This window comes from Pezoporus occidentalis, unplaced genomic scaffold, assembly GCF_034315485.1.
Source record: "Pezoporus occidentalis ecotype Australia unplaced genomic scaffold, CSIRO_AGI_Poc_V1 ctg19, whole genome shotgun sequence".
In the NCBI taxonomy this organism is placed as follows: Eukaryota; Metazoa; Chordata; class Aves; order Psittaciformes; family Psittacidae; genus Pezoporus; species Pezoporus occidentalis.
The window spans coordinates 8,178,389-8,196,737 of record NW_026913748.1 but is presented as its reverse complement, the minus strand read 5'-3'; the positions used below and the strand labels follow the sequence as shown (position 1 = coordinate 8,196,737).

At 41.2% G+C, this 18,349-nt stretch overlaps 1 protein-coding gene across 22 annotated transcripts in view; it reads left to right on the top strand.

Moving 5' to 3' along the window:
- The window catches only part of MICAL3 (microtubule associated monooxygenase, calponin and LIM domain containing 3), a 186,433-nt gene that overhangs the window by 132,557 nt on the left and 35,527 nt on the right, over window positions 1–18,349 (top strand). For 14 of the 22 annotated variants that reach the window (XM_062616641.1, XM_062616637.1, XM_062616639.1 and 11 more), the window contains 5 exons: window positions 4,738–4,933; window positions 9,279–9,517; window positions 10,630–10,719; window positions 13,657–13,794; window positions 15,928–15,993. In XM_062616641.1, coding sequence (XP_062472625.1) covers window positions 4,738–4,933; window positions 9,279–9,517; window positions 10,630–10,719; window positions 13,657–13,794; window positions 15,928–15,993 — 729 coding nt within the window. Of the gene's footprint in view, window positions 1–4,737; window positions 4,934–9,278; window positions 9,535–10,629; window positions 10,720–13,656; window positions 13,795–15,927; window positions 15,994–18,349 lie in introns of all 22 variants that reach the window. The other 8 variants (XM_062616638.1, XM_062616632.1, XM_062616636.1 and 5 more) reach the window with 5 other exon arrangements.

Here is an 18,349-nt window from a genome sequence, read left to right as displayed (position 1 = left end):
TTCCCTTCAAATGATCTGTGTAATGTTAATGGCTCACTGACTCTTTCAAAATAAAGAATCAGATTTTAAAATGTGCCCTATTTTGGATGTTGTTTGTGGATTTTTAGCTCATCAGTTGATTATGTGAGAAACTGCTCTTGGCTTTCAGGTAGCTCCCCTCCCTGGCTAGTAACATAGCTTGGTGGGTTTTTTTTTCCTGGTAAATGCAGCCTCATCAGCCCCTTTTCTCTCAGTTGTGACTAGTTGCTGACTTTTGGCTCTGTGGGCCCAGGTGCACTGACAGGGTAGAATGTCAGCTAATGGATAATGATTGCACTCCCACCAAGCTACAAAACAGTGTAATGATCTGGGAAAGGCACCTTTCACCTCCAGAGGAGAGTTAGAGAATAAGCTTTAGTTTCTCTTAAGAACTGCACTGGAGTAGACCTTGCCTATATAAATATGACTAGACCACAGCACTATATAAATATGAAGGAAATGAGGGTAGGAAAGCTTCAAATTTCCGTGTCCCTATTTCATAGTAACTTCAAACAGATTTGAACTTTATAGCATAAGTAAATGGTTCATCATCTGATCATGTTAGCAGTACCGTATCTTAGACTTACTTTCATCCCTTACATAGACTTGTGAACTGTAATTCTTTTCCTTCTGATAGTTGATGGCTTCGTGGTACAGAAACTTGCCTCTCAGTAGCATTTCTCCAGTAACAAGGTTGACAGTGGCTTTGCAGCTAGCCCGTTAAGGCTTCATGGCAACTTTTAGAAACAAAACCAATAGACCAAGTAGACCAAATGCTCCGTACAGAGCAAACTCCTAGACATCCCTTGCTGATAATCAGTTGAGTTTCTCTATCATGTTCTCCAATGTAGAGCTGTTTTCTTTGCAATGTCAAGTGGAGGGATGTGACCAATCCTGCATCTCAAGAATATGGATATATAAATTAATTAGAGAAAGGGCTGAGAATATCCTTCCTACTTCTTGGAGATTTTGGGGCACAGAGTGCTTGTTAAGCTCACAGAGCATCCTGGCTTGACCCCATCTTCTGCATTACAGTTCAGGCAGATTTTTAATCTCTTCAGGTTTTTTTAACACAGTTGCATTGAGTCAATCCCACTTACAGTTGTGCTGTGATAGAATTGATTTGATTCTCTATGTACCAATTATACTGGCTCTTTATGATGGGAAGGGTGATGATGATTTGTATTTTGAAAAATGTGCCTGAAAGTTAATATATGATCATAAAATGCCTATAAACAGTTGTCACCTTTGTTTGATTTTCAGTCCTATTTTACCTTAGGTTGATTGCTGCCAGTCTTTTTCCCCACCCTAGATGTCGTAGCATTATTTTTTAATACTCAATTTAATTATATGGTAATGATTTTATATTTCTTTTTTGTTTTACCTTGAAGAGGCTGACAAGAACCCTTTAAGATAGTTAGAAAAAAATAATGTAGGATAAAAAGGTTCTGGTTTTTTTTTGATTTCCTTGGTTTTTAATACTTGTGGACTTTGCAGCTATGTTGGGGTATGCATCAGAAGAGAACAAGTTAAAAACGGCTTGTGAAAAGATGTTTCAATTAAAGCAGCTGTATTCCAAGCAGTAGAAAACCTCTTCTTTTATGATGATATTCATACTTTATGATGATATATTCATACTTTGTTTTCCTTCACTTTGGTGTTCTTGCATTATCCAAAGTCCTTTTGGTGTTTTTTACTGTCAGCAAGAAGTGGCAGAGCAATATTCCAGGTCAGTTCCCCTGTTACTGTGAACTCAGGGCTGGGGAATGTAACACAGATTACAAAAATAGATTTGGCTGAGGTGGTAACACCATCTAGAGAGAATGAAATGAAACATGAATCCCAGCTGAAAAGGCAGTCCAGTTCCACTAAACTTTGAAAATACTAACACAACGTAAGGCTTAGCAGCAGGAAATGGCAGAGACCACAGTATCCCTGGAAAGTGCAAGGTAAAGTTCCTGCTTGCCACCTGAGCAAGCTTCTGTGATCTGTACCATAAAGCAGCCCTGTAGTTCCAGACAGGGGCATAGCAGCCACTTGCCCACATCATACAAGGGTTCAGTAGGGAAGAGAGAAAAACACTTCTGCAGTTGGCTTTATGAGGTTTTATCTTTCTGGAGAGGGGTTGGAGGTAAATGTCACTAATTATGGCAAGGCCTGTGTAGTTTTGTGTGCAAGACTAAGATGGTACCAAGTGAGTAATTATCCTGAAAAAAAGGGTGTTAGGAATAAACTGAGAAACTAAAAGGATGGAGAAGGAAAACAAAAACTGTCTTGGAGGTCAAAGCCTGTGAGGATAAAGTAAATATTGCCAAAGCTCATGCGTTCATTAGACTTCATGAAGAAAAGGATGGCAAACAGCTGTATTCCCTAAGCATGATAAGTAAAAGCCAGTTAAGGGAAAGCAGAAGTGGGTCCAAGGTGAAGCTGGGGCTGATATAAAAGGCGATTTTTATGTATAGTCAGGCAATCAAATGAATACTTGGCCTCCAGTTTCAATTGTGACGATTGCACTGGACATAGGAGCAAAAGAAGTCGGTGTGTAGCAAGATTTGGAGCTGTAAAACTAAATTTTTACTGTAATGTAATGAGTGGAAATAAAACTCTATTAAATGCTCAGAAGAGTGGAAGAATTGTACAATGATGTTGAGAGCTCTATGGTAGCAATTTAATTAAATCAAGCTATCCTGATACACCTTCATTATGTAATTCAGGGTAGTGTGATGACTGGGTGACAGAAATATAACTTTCAGATAAACAATTAAAAAGAGAGAAAAAAGGTAATCTGAATAAGTATGTATCAGTTAATTTACACAGTAGGTAAAACTCTTTCTTTGAAGGAATAATTAAAGACTGCTAGTTCTGCAAGTGAAGTCCTTTGACCATACGCAGGTAAGTAATACAAAATGTGACATGGATTCATCGAAGACTGTGCTGGACTAGGTTGACAGTGTTTATTGACAAATAACTGATTACCTCCGTAAGGAAAATGTAGTGCATTTGAACAGCCTAGACTTCAGTAAAGCACCAGAGGGCTGCCACATGGAAATACTTACTTAAACTGGATAAAATGAGGGAGTAATACAAGAAGCATCGAGTAGTTAAGACATTGACTTAAATCTACTACTGAAATTCCTTGCTGAGGCAGCATTTCAAACCCTCCTCAATGCAGAAGAGGATAGGCACGTCATACAGTAAGAACTGCAAAATATTGCAGAATAATAGTAAAAATAGAAATGTAGTAGTAGAAAGTACCAGGCCATGCACTAGGAAAGTGTTGAGTGTTTTGGCTACCAGTGAGGTGCTTGTCAGTTGAAAGCAAAGAAGGAGAAAGATCTGAGTATCAGTTAGTAAATAAAAGCTACCGGTGTTATTGTGGTGTATAAATAAGACAAATGTGTTCTCAACGTGCATCAGATAAGGGATTTCTGGCAGGGTTGTATGTTACGCTGTTAAGGCCTCATCTGGAAAGCTGTGTTCAATTCTACTCACGTAGGTTCTGGAAAGATTAATCCAAACTGGGACAGGTGCAGAGATGTGGGGAATCATCAGGCACTGAAAAGCTTATCTCATGAGAGGATGGCTTGGCTTGTTTAACAAAACAAAACAAGCTAGGAAAGATTGGGCTCTGTAAATAGTAAGCTGGGTAAGGGTAAACAGAGGCATGATAATAAAGCTAAAATACTGGAATTTTAAAAACAATGAATATGTGTTAGAGTTCAATTCATTGAGTGCCACAGCAAATGAAGCTCCTGTATACTTCTCTTCAACTGCCTGGTTCACATGTCTTTGCAGTTTTCTGGGATTCATGAGACTTGTGCTTGCAAATACCTCACCTAGATCCTTCCTTGTGGTTCATTTCATAGAATCAAAGAAGGGTTTGGGTTGGAAGGGACCTTAAAACTCATTCAATTCCAACCCCCCTGCCATGGCCAGGGACACCTTCCTCTAGACCAGGTTGCTCAAAGCCCCGTCCAACCTGACCTTGAACACTACTAGGGACGGAGCATCTACAGCTTCTCTGGGCAACCTGTTCCAGCGTCTGACCACCCTCACAGTAAAGAACTTCTTCCTTATATCTAACCTAAATCTTCCCTGTTTAAGTTTGAACCCATTAGCCCTTTTCCTATCACTGCAGTCCCTAATGAAGAGAAAGTTTCATTGAAAACTCTGATCAAAAAGCAAATTAATTAAAGTCTATAGAAAGTTTTAAAACCTGTTCCAAGTGCGTCTTTTTCATTGCTTTCCTCCCTCCCTTATCTTTAAGTAGTAATAATATTTTCTTGCTTCCTAATTCTGTAGCCTTACCTTGCCTGGTAACAGTTTTAACATGTACCAGGATTGTCTCCTAGCATTCCTACTATGTCTCATCAAATATATCCAGACTGTGGCCAGGCCTTCCCCAGTAGTTCCTACATATATTTAACTGCAGCTCTAGTTTTTGCAGCTAAAATGTCCTTATTTCCTCTCTCAGGTAGGACATTTAACATTCTTTTTAGCACCTATTAGCCAAAACCACTAAGATTCCCTTTTGCAGTCTGGCTCCCCAGCAGGTTCTGCCAGTTGTGGTGAACAGGATAATGACATAAGTAAGGTATTCTCTTGTTTTATTTACCTCCCTCTGCCTCATGCCCTTTCTCTCCCAATTGCTCAGTTTTCTTAAAAAAATGACAGCTCTGACTGTTGCATTTATTGTTTATTCACTGGCTTATTCTTTAGGTTCTAATGTAAATGGGCTGGAAGAGCCCAGCCTAGCTAAGCGGCTGCGTGGCACACCTGAGCGGATTGAACTGGAGAACTACCGACTGTCACTGCAGAGGGAAGAAGAACTGGAAGAGGTTCCTGAAGAGACACTAGCAGAGCATAACCTCAGTAGTGTGTTGGACAAAGGGGCAGAAGAGGATGTTCCCAGCAGGTTAGCACGCACTGTCAGTAAGCTTTTCTGTACCCATCCCAACAGACTTTTGCCTGCATTTCCTTCAGCTTTTAGTAACGTATTGTTTACCAGGATGCCCTTTCTAAAGTTGATCAAAATGTTCTGCATGTGCACACAAGTTTTTTATTTTCTAGTTTCTGTTCTTACTACCTTACCTTGCTACTTATAGCTTACAACTAACTTAGATGGTAGATAGCTTACTACCATCCTTGGAGGAAACCTACAATACCGTAATACCATGAAACTCAGTCTTAAATCGAGATTTTTTTCTTTTTCATTTTTTTTTTAATTGTATGAAAGACAAATGAGTTTTGAGCAAACAGAGCATAGATTCAGATGGGAGGAGACTCCAAAATTAACTTTTTTTCTGTATGTTTTGCATTACAATGCAAAACCACTTTTGGTTTAAAGATTTAAGCTTGACATACATGTAATCCTGACTGAATGCTTATGCAGTGCCTGAGAGGCATTGATTTGAAGCAATAGCTACGGCTGTTGAAAAACATGTTGTACCCTCACAAACTTCTCTTTATCTGCAAAACGGTGTATAAGTGCATCACATTGAAGGTGCAGCATCTGGAAAGGAGTAACTTTTAGTAGCCTGAACTCAGCCTTGACAGAGAGTGTGTACACGTGGACTCATGAAGGTGTGATTTTCATTTAAGTGCCTGGCAGTTACTAATGTCTTGTACAGCTGTTATGTCTGAAACCTAAATAATACTTTTTGATGAATTTCTTAACTTCTTTAGAGGATACTGTTCTGGTATTTTACATAATTGAGGTCTTCTCCAGTGCTCTGATTGTATAACCTTGGGACTGTTTATAGGAGATAAATTCTGCTTGCTTCACTCAGCCTTCCTTTAGCTCCCTGCTCAGGCCTAGGAATTACGTCAACTGTGACAGTATAGACATTAATGATATTGAGGGGGTTTTAGTCCTTTATGTTTGTAGCTCTAAACCAAAATTTACTAGTATGGAGTATTGTTATTATTGATCTTGATTTCAATAAATCAGGACACAGTAATTCCATCAGTAAATGGCAGAAGAATTCCAAAGAGGAGGAGTTAATTAAAAAAAAGTGGAGTTTTGGCATGAAGCTGTTGATCATCACCAAAAAGTGTTCTGTGAGACTGCGGGGACTGACAGCAATACACTATTACATTAATGAGTTGGATTTCCTCTCGTAGGGTGTTGTATTTAGCTCCCTTTGTTCTACATATATCCCCATAACCTGTATTAAACTGAATATTTCAGTCTGTAATAGACCAAATTGTGTAATTTAGCATATGGAAAGCAGTGTTTAGGGGGCAGCTCACATTCTGTGGTGGCAGAGAGGAAGAAAATACATCAAATTCCCTGTCAGTTTGAACTGGAAAGTATTTTGTCCCAAATCCAAACATGGCAAGCAATTTACTCAGAGGACTGATATGGGTGGGTGGGCCAAACATCAGAGAGACTTTCTAGATGATATCTGACAGACAGTATCAGGTGATTTTCTGATCACCTGCTATCCTCTGTTCAGCTTTACCCGCGCCATGGTATGTCACAGAAAGACCAAAAACAAAAAACAAGGAAAAGTCTGACAACTTCTTCAGCAGCAAAAGAACTACTGTAACAAGCCAACCAAAGCCCTAATTTGATCATGTTCACTGTCTTGGTGCAGCCCCGCAGGGTTAGGAGCAGGCAGAGAGGATGGGGAACTCTTTGTTCCTTCTGTGTCTTATAGAGCGATGGATTTGGCTTCAGGGTTCACTGAGATGTTAGCTCTAAATCAGGTAGAGACCACACATTTTGGTGCACAGCATTCCATCACGCGTGCACTTAGGAGCATGCACACTGCAGAGAAAGTCTGCAGAAAACAATATTCAAAGTATATTTTTTCAAGAGAGAGTTGCTCTTGTTTAAGCTTCAACAAGAAGGATTGTGTCAGCAACCCAACCCTGCCTACACAGTTTTGAAAGGTGGAGAGCCCCTTAGGTGCGTTATTCATGGCCTTTAACTTGCAGTAACGCCCAGTATGTCATCTGCACTTTTGATATAATACCCTGTGGCCTTTGGAAGCAGTGTCATGTGGAGCTGTGTGGCAAGGGAAGAGGGTCATTTCCACAGTTTAGGTTTCAGTTCCATTCCTATACCTCAGTTCCTGTAGGTGCACCTTTTTAATGAGATGCTGACTTCCTGTGCTTCTATAAAGCAGTTGGTCTCTGCTTTATAGGAGAAAAAAGTAGTTTCAGCTGTTGAATTAATTCTGTGGCAAGGGGTTGCCGTGCTGAAAGGAATGCCCACTATACCAGCCCATCTCACTGCCTTCTTTCAGCTTCTCATTTCTCAGTATTCAAAGGTCAAACAAAAACCAAGTCATAAATAAAAGCTGAAGAAGGTAAAGTGAGCTATGTGGTAAAGAATGTATGTCGTCAATACTACATGAGATAAGCCAGCTGGTTGAAGAGCAGGAGATGTCCCACTCAGCAGGCATGGCAACAGTTTGAGCAGCAGTAAACCTCATTGACAGCACACAAAAACCTCAGCATGCAACACCTGTCAGGTTTATTTCCATGCCAAAGGGTAGGAAAGTTAATCAGGGAGGAGGGGAACATTGCTTTTTAATCTCTGTGACGGTATCTGCCTAAAGCCTTTGGAACATGCTCTGGTCTTCTGGAATACGCACCAAGTCCACGGCACGCAACAGTGTTTGTATTCAGTATTCAGCATGTGAAAACCAGGCAACCTGTTCAAAATAAATATTCGGTTTATGCTGTGAAAAAGTGGGTTGTAATTTGAGGAAAATAGTTATATAAGTGCAGAACAGCGAGGAGAATTTAAGAGCCTATGGACAGAAGTATGTGACAATCAGAGCGTGAAGAAAGTGGCATTTTCCTGATTGGCTTTGCTATCAAAAATAATCTCTCAGACAAGTATATGAATAGTATTATGTAAATATATGATCATGTAGTGTTAGACTGATTTGAAGTTCTTCACCTGAATATGTGTATCTGCAACGAGTGCTGCCCTTTTTTTTTTGAGGCTATCAGTTTTTCACATGCTGTAATTACATTACAAGAACTGTACAAGTTATATTTTATAAACATACATGAAATGTACACTTCATTATTTTCTACTTGTCGTTCCACTTTCTCTTCTCTGTGGAATGGGTTCTCCCAAAGGCTGTTAGCTACAGTGATAGCTAACTGTATTCTACTAAGGAATAGTAGAATGCTTCATAAGGAAGCAGAAGTAGAATACTGTTCTCTGATTTCTCATCCAAACTTTAACCATTCACAGACAGTTTCAGTCCTTCAATCCAGATGAATTTCAGCCTTTGAAGTTTTATATTGGAAGCATCTAACTGTAGCTCTAATAAACGCAGTTCTTTTATGACCATGATCTAGTAAGGAAAAGCAAAGGAAGAGGACCTTTTGACCCTGCAGATTTGTTCTCTGAATGAGATGTAGTTCACATTAATTTTCCAGTGACAAATGCAACCGTCTTTCTCCTCAGTTAACTCTAGGTTGTCCAGCATGTAAGACTGAGCTAGATTAAATTTCATTGTATAGGTGGTTCCATTTCTTGCCCCTGCTGCTTATACTGAGGAGCTATAGAGATGTCTGCTAAAAAGCACTAATGATTTACTGTTTTGCATGTTTTAGACTTCACTGTGAGAATAAGCAGCTCATTATTGTAATTGTCCTTGCACTGCACCCTACAGTTTCTTGCCACTATGTGCACTGTGTACTTAATTGGATACATATTATAGTTCTGTCTGTGATGTTGAAAAGTGAGGAATTCTGTACATTTTTTTTTCCCCTCCAACTCTCCTTAGCCCACATGCCTGATAGTCATGTTGTGTGTTCTTTCTACTCCCAAAGCTTTCTGTGGATCAACCCAGCAAGTGCCAAAAACATTTAGCTATCCAAAATGCTAGCAGTAGCTGCCATTATCAAACGACGTGACCTTCTACATTTTAACACTGCTAAAACCTCTTGCTCTGTTTTATCCAAAGCAATGTGTTATGGAAAAAATAGTTTCTGCTGTATTCAACTGTCATGAGCTGTAACAATTAATGCTGCACAGATATTTGAACTTGGCTTTGCAGGCACTTTGCTGCTGCTTCATCTTCTTTAAAAGAAGCCGGGCAAGGCATACTGCAGCTCACATGTGATGCTGTCGATAAATTGCCTGTGAAATACTGAAAGCAGAAGATTAATGTTATGGTTTCCATCATACGTTTTGGGCTTGTATGTATTTTGAAACAACTTGTCAGTGATCTAAGACTGATCTAAGAAACATAAAGTAATCGTTTCTTTTCCTTTCTAAACCCTTGTAGTAGTTCAGAGTCTGAGATGGAAGAGGAAGATGAGGAGGAAGATGATGAACTGCTGCTGCCTCAGCAACCCCCTTCAGACTTGGGTGGTGTGCCATGGAAAGAGGCTGTGCGTATCCACGCCCTCCTGAAGGGAAAGAGTGAAGAAGAGATCGAGGCTGAGGAAAATCATGAGATTGAGGACAAAGAAGATGAGGAGGGGGAGGAAGATGAAGAGGAGGAAGATGAGGAGTCAAGCGAAGGTTAGACTCATTGATTTGTCCTTCCCTCTTTTTTGCTAGATGGCAGGGAAAACTGAGTTGAGTATTTGCCATGCAGAATGAGAGAGATTTTGCCTTGTAAAACTTTTCTTCCTCTTTCACTTCTTTATTGCTTTGATTTCTGAGGGAGTTACTGTCAATGAAAACTTTAGGTGGATCATTCTGAAACCAGATCTTTGCCCACAGGGCAGTTACAGCACTAGTACCATCACAATATGCTTCCCACACACCATGCCAACATGTGCAATTCACAGCTTTGTGACACTATTGTTTTACTGTTTTTTTTTTTATTATTATTGGGAATTTGTTTTGAATGTGCCCTTTGTTCTTTGGCAGCAGGAGCTGGAAGCATTGTGGAAGCAGTGTTTTCAGTCTTGCAGAGTGCCTCACTAAGGGGTAGTGCCACTGTAACTGTCATCAGGGCATCCCAGAAGAAGCTGCTTGTAGCTCTCCTTAGTTACCAAGACTGTCTTGAAAATCAGGGAATTCAGGCGGTTCCTATTCAGCTCAGAGGGATTTCTGTGGAAAAATCTTAGGGAAAGACTCCTTCCCCTGTGTTTGTCTCAGTCATCAAAATGCAAAGTTTGTGCTAAGAATAGACGTTTCCAGTGTTTCACCACCATGCCAAATTTCTCGCTGATCTTGTCTTTGTACTCACGTTTCCTTTTTGTCAAGACTGGTAGACTCCAAAGAGCTTCTTTGTAAAGGTCTTTGGCTGCCTAATGCAAGCAGAGGTCCAGTTTTTCTGTCTTAGCAGCAGTTTTACTGATGAGCTCAGCAGGCTGCTTGGCTACTTTTTCAACACAGGATCTGTATCTCCGTAACTGAAGTCTGTGGAAGTGAAGACTGCTTTTTAAGTATGGTAACGTGCATGTTGTGTGTTTAGTCTGCTAAAACCATGGTGTACTTGGACATTGTTTCATTCAAGCAGTTTTCCTGTCAGACACATTGAATACAGTGGGAGTATGGGAAGCTGAAGGGTTTCCAGACTGTGTCTCTGTCTGATTCTGTCCTTTCTCTCTTTCTCTCCATCGCTTGTGTGTGTACATGCGTGTCTGGTGTTATATATGGATGTGTGGTTCCCTCTGCTGTAGAGGGGGAGTATTGCCCTTGGGAGAGCGAGCTGCAGCAAGGCCTCTGGCTTCAACGTCTTTCAAATGAAGAGGACACGGGTACATTTAAAGGTACCCGTATACCATCTCCACTTCCATTTCCCCAGAGGAGGGGGAAATGTTTTAAAGAGCAGGTCCCACATGAGGAGTTTGTGGTTTATTTAATTGCTTTACCAGCTCACTAAAAACTGGTTCTGTAGCTGTTTTCTTTGTGGTTTATTTAATTGCTGTACCAGCTCCTTAGAAACTGGTTCTGTAGCTGTTGTCATCTTAATCTCCTGGACAAAGTGCCATATATCAGGTCTGACACTGCCATTGGTTTTAGGAAAAAGGTAAAGCTGCCAGGTACCTCAGGATATCTAGAAAGCCTGGATGTTCTGCTGCTGTAATATGCATGAACAGTGACCCCCACATCTTTGGGAGTTTCAGATTTGTTCCATACATGCAGGCTAATTGCACCCATGCGATAAGTCAGACACATGGACACATCAGAAGCGCTGCCTTTGTATTGCTTGTGTCAGCAAACTTGCTTTTTTGTTGTTGTCCTTTGTTGAATGTGTGTCTGTGGGGAGAGTCTGGTGGGGAAGCTGATCAAGCTGTGGTGATCCCTCAAGATTTTTCAAGCAGTCGTATAATGGGCACAAAATGAACCTGACATTCCAGTCTGATTGGTTGTGTTAGTTTCCACGATGCTCTTGCACTTCATTTTTCATGGTTGTTTATTTTGAAGCACTTGGTCCTAATAGTTTATTAATCCCTTATTCCTTCAATGGGTTTCATTAGAACCAGAATGCATGAGCGGAAAACCCAAGTGTCTTCCTGAAGGTAAGAGGGCATATGCAGTTCTCAAAATATGCATATTTTGCAGCTTGTGGTTGTAACAACTATGGCTTAGCTTATGACCTTTTTCTTTTAAATAAAAAAAAAAAGGAAGAGGTTTTACAATTTTTACCTGTTTAACTTTTCTGATGGTAAGAATGAGAAGTATCAGTAAGATGGGTAAAGAGCGTAACTGAAGTTCCCCTTAGGGGAAAGCTACCTTTCAATATGAGTGCAGTTAACGTCCAGCTTCCTGCAGAGCTTAGCCAGAATCCTTGAAAGGGAAGGCCATGTCAGGTGTCATTTGAAATTCTCAAGCATTTAGACCTCAAGGAAACAGATTTGTCTGTCAGCCAAGCAGCAGTCCTTCCTGGCTGCCTGTGCTGCTATTTATTTACTGGAAAAGGTGAGAAGGACCCATATCCTAATCAGGACAGCCTCAGGCCTCTGTCCAGAGACTTGTGGAGTAACTGAAGGTGTGTACATTACGCTGGTCTAAATCCCAGAGAAATCCATTTTAAAACATGCAGATCATGTGGGACCTGCTCTTTCCAAGCCTTGCTGAGGAATATATACTTCTCAGCCGTTGCTGGCAAATCTAAACCCTTTAACAGAAACTTTTGTGTGGCGATGCAAATGCTAACTCTACTCATCTTGGGGCCTGCATGCGAGTGCTTTGGTACAGAGTGAGAAAAGCCCAGGTTCCTGTTCCTACAGGATGTCCAGTAGCTCTGGTAGACCATGTGGTTGTGCTGATTGATAAGAGAACTCTCTGATGAGGCAAGAGAGACACAAAATTGCTAAATACTTGCCTAAATTGAGAATCCCGCTCTGCATTTGAGTTTGTGCGCCTGGACCCTTTTTCCCTTGATTAACCGGCTGGTAATTCTGTCCTTCCTGCAGTTCCTTCTGCCTGTTTCTTCTGCAGTTTTAATGCCAAATCTCACACATAGTTATTCCTGACATGGAAGTCCCAAACACTGTGTCATATGTGGGGAAAACATGGCTGGGAGAGAGAAACTTCGTTAAAATGAGACAGCAGGAAATGAGTGTGACCTGTAAATGCTGCTAATGGTTCTTGTTTCCTTCAAAACTAGTGCACCATCTGAAAATCTAACTGCTTTTGAGGTTTTTAACTGCTGAAACAGGGTTTTGCCCTACTCAGTGGTAATCCAGCTGTTGTGAAAATTGACTTCCTCCTTTATAAAGTAAGTGGGCATTTTCCTTTCAGGATAAGTCATTTGCTTTTGAAGGCCGCTCCTACAGATGTTGAACACCTGTTCCCTGTAGAATGAGGGCATGCTGAGCAGCTGAACAAGCTGCTTATCAGTTGTTTTAGGTGCCCATTATTCCTTTTGACACACCATAAGTAGCTGGGCTTTGGGTATGCACATAGTTGAGGAGTAATGCAATTTCTTTTAAACAAATTAATCTGTGTAACAGGAATTCTCTTCTGGGGAAGTGGGGGCACTGCTCAGTCCTAATTAAAATGCTGTTACTCTTCAGAAAAGAAATTTACCCCTGAGCAAGTCATTACAAAACAGGAGTAAACAAAGTGTTTGAATTGCTAAAGTAAGTGTATGCCCTTGTCTGTATACGCATATACACACAGAAGTCAAACTCATATCCATCATGTAATTGAATTCACAAAGGAATACATACCCAGGATACAAAGGAGTACTTAACTTTATAGTAGGGGATGAGAGACCTTTCCTTTTGGTGCATCAAACTACAATGCAGGTTGTCCCTTTCCTTTAACAGGAACCAAGATGGTTTTGGCGATAATCATAATGAACAGGCTGAAGGAGCTAGAAATTTCATAAATTGGTATTTACATACCACATACTGTTGGACACCCAGAGAATGTCTTTCATTTCAGCAAAGCTGCTTGCAATAGGGAGGATCTACAATGATGTTTTTAATAGTATCTCTCTGCCTTTGGAATGGCATTATTCAGCTTTGATGGGAAGTATGAGGAGTGCTGTATTGGTGTATGCGTGCACACACGATGCTGAGCCTTTTTTTCTGTCTGTCTTGCAAACTGAGCTTAGCCAGTAATATTTTCTCTTCTTTTCTTATTTCCTTTCCTCTGATGTGTTACCTTTCCTTTCCACTGTTCTCCCACCTTTTCCTCCCTGTCCTTCACACACCCTGCCTACAACCTGGTATGCCATGCCCTCCTCACGCTAGCTGGAAACCTTAGACTGGAGCAGATTGTAAATCCGGTTGATCCTCTGGAGATCCTGGCAGATGTGCACTGGACACACATCCGTGAAAAAGAGGAGGAGGAAAAAATGGTCCCAACCTCAAAGTCCTCCACCTCCAGAGGTAATCTCTCCCGAGCCCCACACCACCGGTTCCTGGATCACAGTTGCAGCTGTTTAACTCTGTTGCTTCTGCGCCCTTCAAGAGCAGTGTACTTCAGCAGGGGCAGCAGTGGTTGAAAGGAACTACTTCCAAATTACACTGAAATTACACTTGGTTAAACATTTTGCTTTTCAGGTCTGTGTCTGCTTAAAATGACTGCTTTCTCAGCTCCTTGGTGGTGTGACTTCTTCTGACCCATTGTCTGCCTGTTTTGACTCCATAGCATTTTTTGTCACTGCACACATGATTTGATAGTGCTGGCAATTAGCACTCAGTTACTGGATTTAGGGATAGCTGTGGGTTTTGTGGCAGTGAGGGCTCTGTGCTTCCTTAGGGAAAGCTGAAGGACTATGTTGTGTGGCTACTACAGCAAAGACTGAACAGGGTCAGGTTCTCTACTGAGCATAATTCTCTGCTGCTGCTTTTCAAAGTGTAACTGTGTCTGTTATTAAGAAGGAATGATGGGATTCAAAGAGCTTGCAAATGTGATCAGTGGTGGTTTTGATGCCCTATGTTTAAGATATGACAGTATATCTGTTTTCTGAAGTGAGGTGTGACCTTTTTGAGTTGCTAGTTACTTGAAGGAAAACTTTGGAAGGGGAAAATGCCAGTAGTCTAGTTCTCTTGTAAGCACCTTCCAGCAGTCCCTGCTGAACTTATTCTAGACTGTATTACAGTATGTCTTAAGGTAAGTATGTGTCCTTAGTTGCTTTCTGGGGTTAAACCACAACATTGTCGTAGGTGCTTTGCCTGTGCAGAAGCCTAGACTTAACCATGCAGTTGGTGAACAGTGCTGTTCTCTCAGTCTGTGACCACTGTGCCAGAATTGCAGAGGCAGTAACTATGCTGTGGGAAGCATACTTTTACAGCAGACGTGAAATTACGTTAAATGACTGATCTCTATTTAAAAAAGCCTAGGGCTTTACCTCATGTTGCCTGGTCATATTCTGTCCCAGATAGTTATCTTTTCCTCGTAGTTCTAGACGTTTGGCTTGGTCTTTTAACCCTGATCCAGTTTGTTACAGATCAGTTTGTCTATGCTTGTCTATGCTTATAATTGCAGTTTGTAGAATGCACTGTGATTTTTCCAGTGTGAAATCTGCTCCATACAAATAAGAGATGGATGTTTCCTTCCCACTACAACCACAAAACAAGTTCAACTGTCTGTGACATTCAGTATTCTAGAGTAGTTGCTTAATGTTTCTTAAGCTTGCTACAATTAAGGTTACTTTAGCTTCTGCTTGAGGATCTGTATCACTAGTGTCTAATTTTTTCTTTCCATTTGTATTTTCTAATTACTACTTTTCCATAGTGTGCTGGTGCAGCAGCCAGAAAAATATGATCCTTCCAAAATAGATTTTGTGGTCTTTCCAACTTCTTTTGGGAGGGAAGGCAGTGTTTCCTTGCCTTCCCCTAAAACTGGGGCAAACTGGGACAGTCCTGATTGATCAATTAGCTGCTTCAGTTACTTTGTCATATAACAGTACAGGTGTATGCAGGTGTAGCAGCAGTTCGGTTTTTCAAAGTGCTGTCACCCCGTATCCATGTACTTGTGGATATGCTGTAAGTTTTCAGCCTGAATTTAATAGACAAATTTGTTCCTGGGTGAGCTGTATTTTGTGATACAAGATGTTTGGAGAGACCTTCTGCAGCAGTGGCGATGAGGTTTGTTGGGAAAGCCTGGGATAGCGTGACAATACTCTCATTCTGCTTTGGGTGCTCTTCTTTGTCTGCTGGCATTCGCACCTGGGAGCAGAGGTTCTGGGACTGTTAGGACTGCCCCTCTCTTGTTGCTCAGCTCTTTCATCTCTTAGTTTCCCTCCTCTGCAGAGTTTCAAGTGGAGTACAGCAGTGCAGCAACCCATCTCACTTTGCCATCTCTATTTCCTCTAACATTACAGCTCCTAGAGAAAGAGTAGGTCTCTGAGTGTGTTCTCTCCATTTAAATCCCAAGCCTGGAATCTGTTGTTTTAACATCTCATAGGTTTTATTCCTGTGTTTGCTACTGAAGTTTCCCTCTGTCACTCTTCTGTTTTAGACACTTACTGATGGTCTAATTTTGATTTCTTACAATTTATTGTTTTTTAAATTCAGCATCCGACCTTCCCTCCGTACGCCATGAGGCGGTACAGGCGTGGCTGGAGACGGTCCCTGGAGGTAGTTTGGTGATGTTCTATGTATTCCAATGCACAATAACCCTGCCCGTCTCTTCTCCATGCCTTCAGCAGCTGAGCTGGTACTTTAACCCTGGAACTTACAGCCCTGTCGCTACTGCATGACTGGACGTGGAGGGAGGGAGGAAGGGGGAGTGTGCATGCACGCCTTGCTCAGAGAGTCCATTCCTGCATGAACTCAACCATGTAACCCTCCTGAAGGCAGGCCACACAGAGAGGTTATCTTGGGAGTAATAATGTAGAAGGAAGAATCTAGTTGAGTGCTTCGATTTCCTTCGTAAACTGGAGACTGGACTTCTTATTCTTTCCCTAGCTCCTTGACTAAAAGAACATGGGGCTTTCTTGCAGCTGAATGATTCACAGAGAGCACTTAAAGCAATTGCAGTTCTCTAGCAACTGCAAATTGTAGTTACCTGGTGAAGCAAACAGAAAGAAGAATAAGGTTGAAGCTGGGATCTTTGGGAATAGTGATGGCTGTTGTGTCTCCTTTGACTTGGGGTTCACATTATTTAGGAAAGCCTCAGGAAAGCTGCAGGATGGTAGAGCTCAGCTGCCTTTTTTATGTGGTCCTCTAAGCTCTATTACAAAACCAATGAGCATGAAGATTCTGGGATTACAGTAAAGGTGTAAATTTGTGTAAAGCGGAGAAGGTGTTAAACCCAGTGGAATAGCAGCAGGTTGTGGCTGGGTAGTTGTTCTGCAGCTGAGTTGCTTTGGTACATCAGAATAGCTAGCTTGCCTATAGACCTTTGCTTCTGCTGCTGCTTTGCAAAGGCAGCAGTGTTTACAAGATGTCTGCACATGATGCAGTCTGCTCACAGCTGCTAGCTGATATGAACCAAGTGCTGATCCAAGTTTCTGGCTGCCATAGTGTATAGCTTCTGAGTTATGGTGTGACAGCTTTTGGCCTCTTGCTCCTTTTCCTCACTGCATATACGTATATGCGCAGTATATGTATAGTATAACGAGCCACCTGCAAACTCTCCATGTCCCTCAATGGGATCCACCCTTGCACCAAGTTGTTATTTATCTTTGCCTCTGTAATCATCTGCGAAGTTTTGTGTACCAACCTATTCAAGAACTTTCTCCCCTCTCTCCAACATTCCTTGTATGTCTCATGTCAGTTCATGGTTTCTGGATCTGAAGACACACATATACATAGTGGTATCAGATATTCTAACATCAGAGTTATATTTTTGCAAGTACTCACATTTGCTGCTACCATAAAACCATCCCATGACATTATTCTTTCCAAAATAACATAAGATACTCTATACCTAAGCAACAATCAGACTGGGGCACTGGTTTTGTTCAGAAGATTTGTAAATGCCCTTCTGGGCAGTCCAGCCTTTGCCATATGATTCGGTCTCCTATGCTCCACATCCACAACATTCTGGGTTTTATAAGCCTCTGATGAAAGGGAGTAGGCCAGTGCTTTATCAAATGTAAGAGTAACTGCCTTTTCACAGTAGTTGACAAAATAAAGTAGCCCATATGTTTATCTGTTTTAGTAGTACGAGGGGAAAAGGATGGAAAAGATAAATTATGTGGTTGAAGGAAGACGACAAACCAGCCACTGAAGGCTGTGTTTTGAAATAAACAGAAACCTGTATTAGAGGAGAGGCTGGAAGACCTCAGTTTTAGGGAGGGTTGGTTTGTTTTCAAGATTCTCCTAATTAGCAATGCTAAGCATATAAATGGCTCCAACCATTTCACACTGTCACTAGTAAACAAAAAGGATCAGGGCCTATTTCCTGATGCAGGAGAAAGCTGGTGCAGGACAAATCACTCCCATATGGCTACAGAATCAGGAGGCTGCATCTGGACTGCCTGTTGGAAACAGCCTCTCACCCTACCACGGGAGCCAACTGCTGGGAGCCATGCCAGGAGTCCTCCTAAAGATGATAGCATGACACTGTATGCATTCAGGTCTAGAGATTTGCACTGCTTGGTTTACTCATATAGGTGCAACAAAGAAGGTTATAAATCTGTCTGTTATCATCGTTACAGGACCATATCCTATGTGCATAGTTAGCAAACGTCGTGCCTAATAATACACGCTGACTGTGTATGCATTTGCAATAGGATATACAGCAGAGTTAAATGTCTGCATGTTGTTGAACACAAATTGATGCTAACTCACTGCACAATCTAAAAATGTAGTTGACTGACTCTGCTATGCAAAAATTACCAACCCCTGGAAGTGCTCAGTTTTTTGTTTGTTTAAATTGTTTTATGAAACTGCTTAACAAACGAAAGTTAAGCAAAATCATGCATAGCATGAGATGGGACAAGGTGTCATAAGGTTAATGTTTTTTAAAAAGTATTATTTAATAATGAAA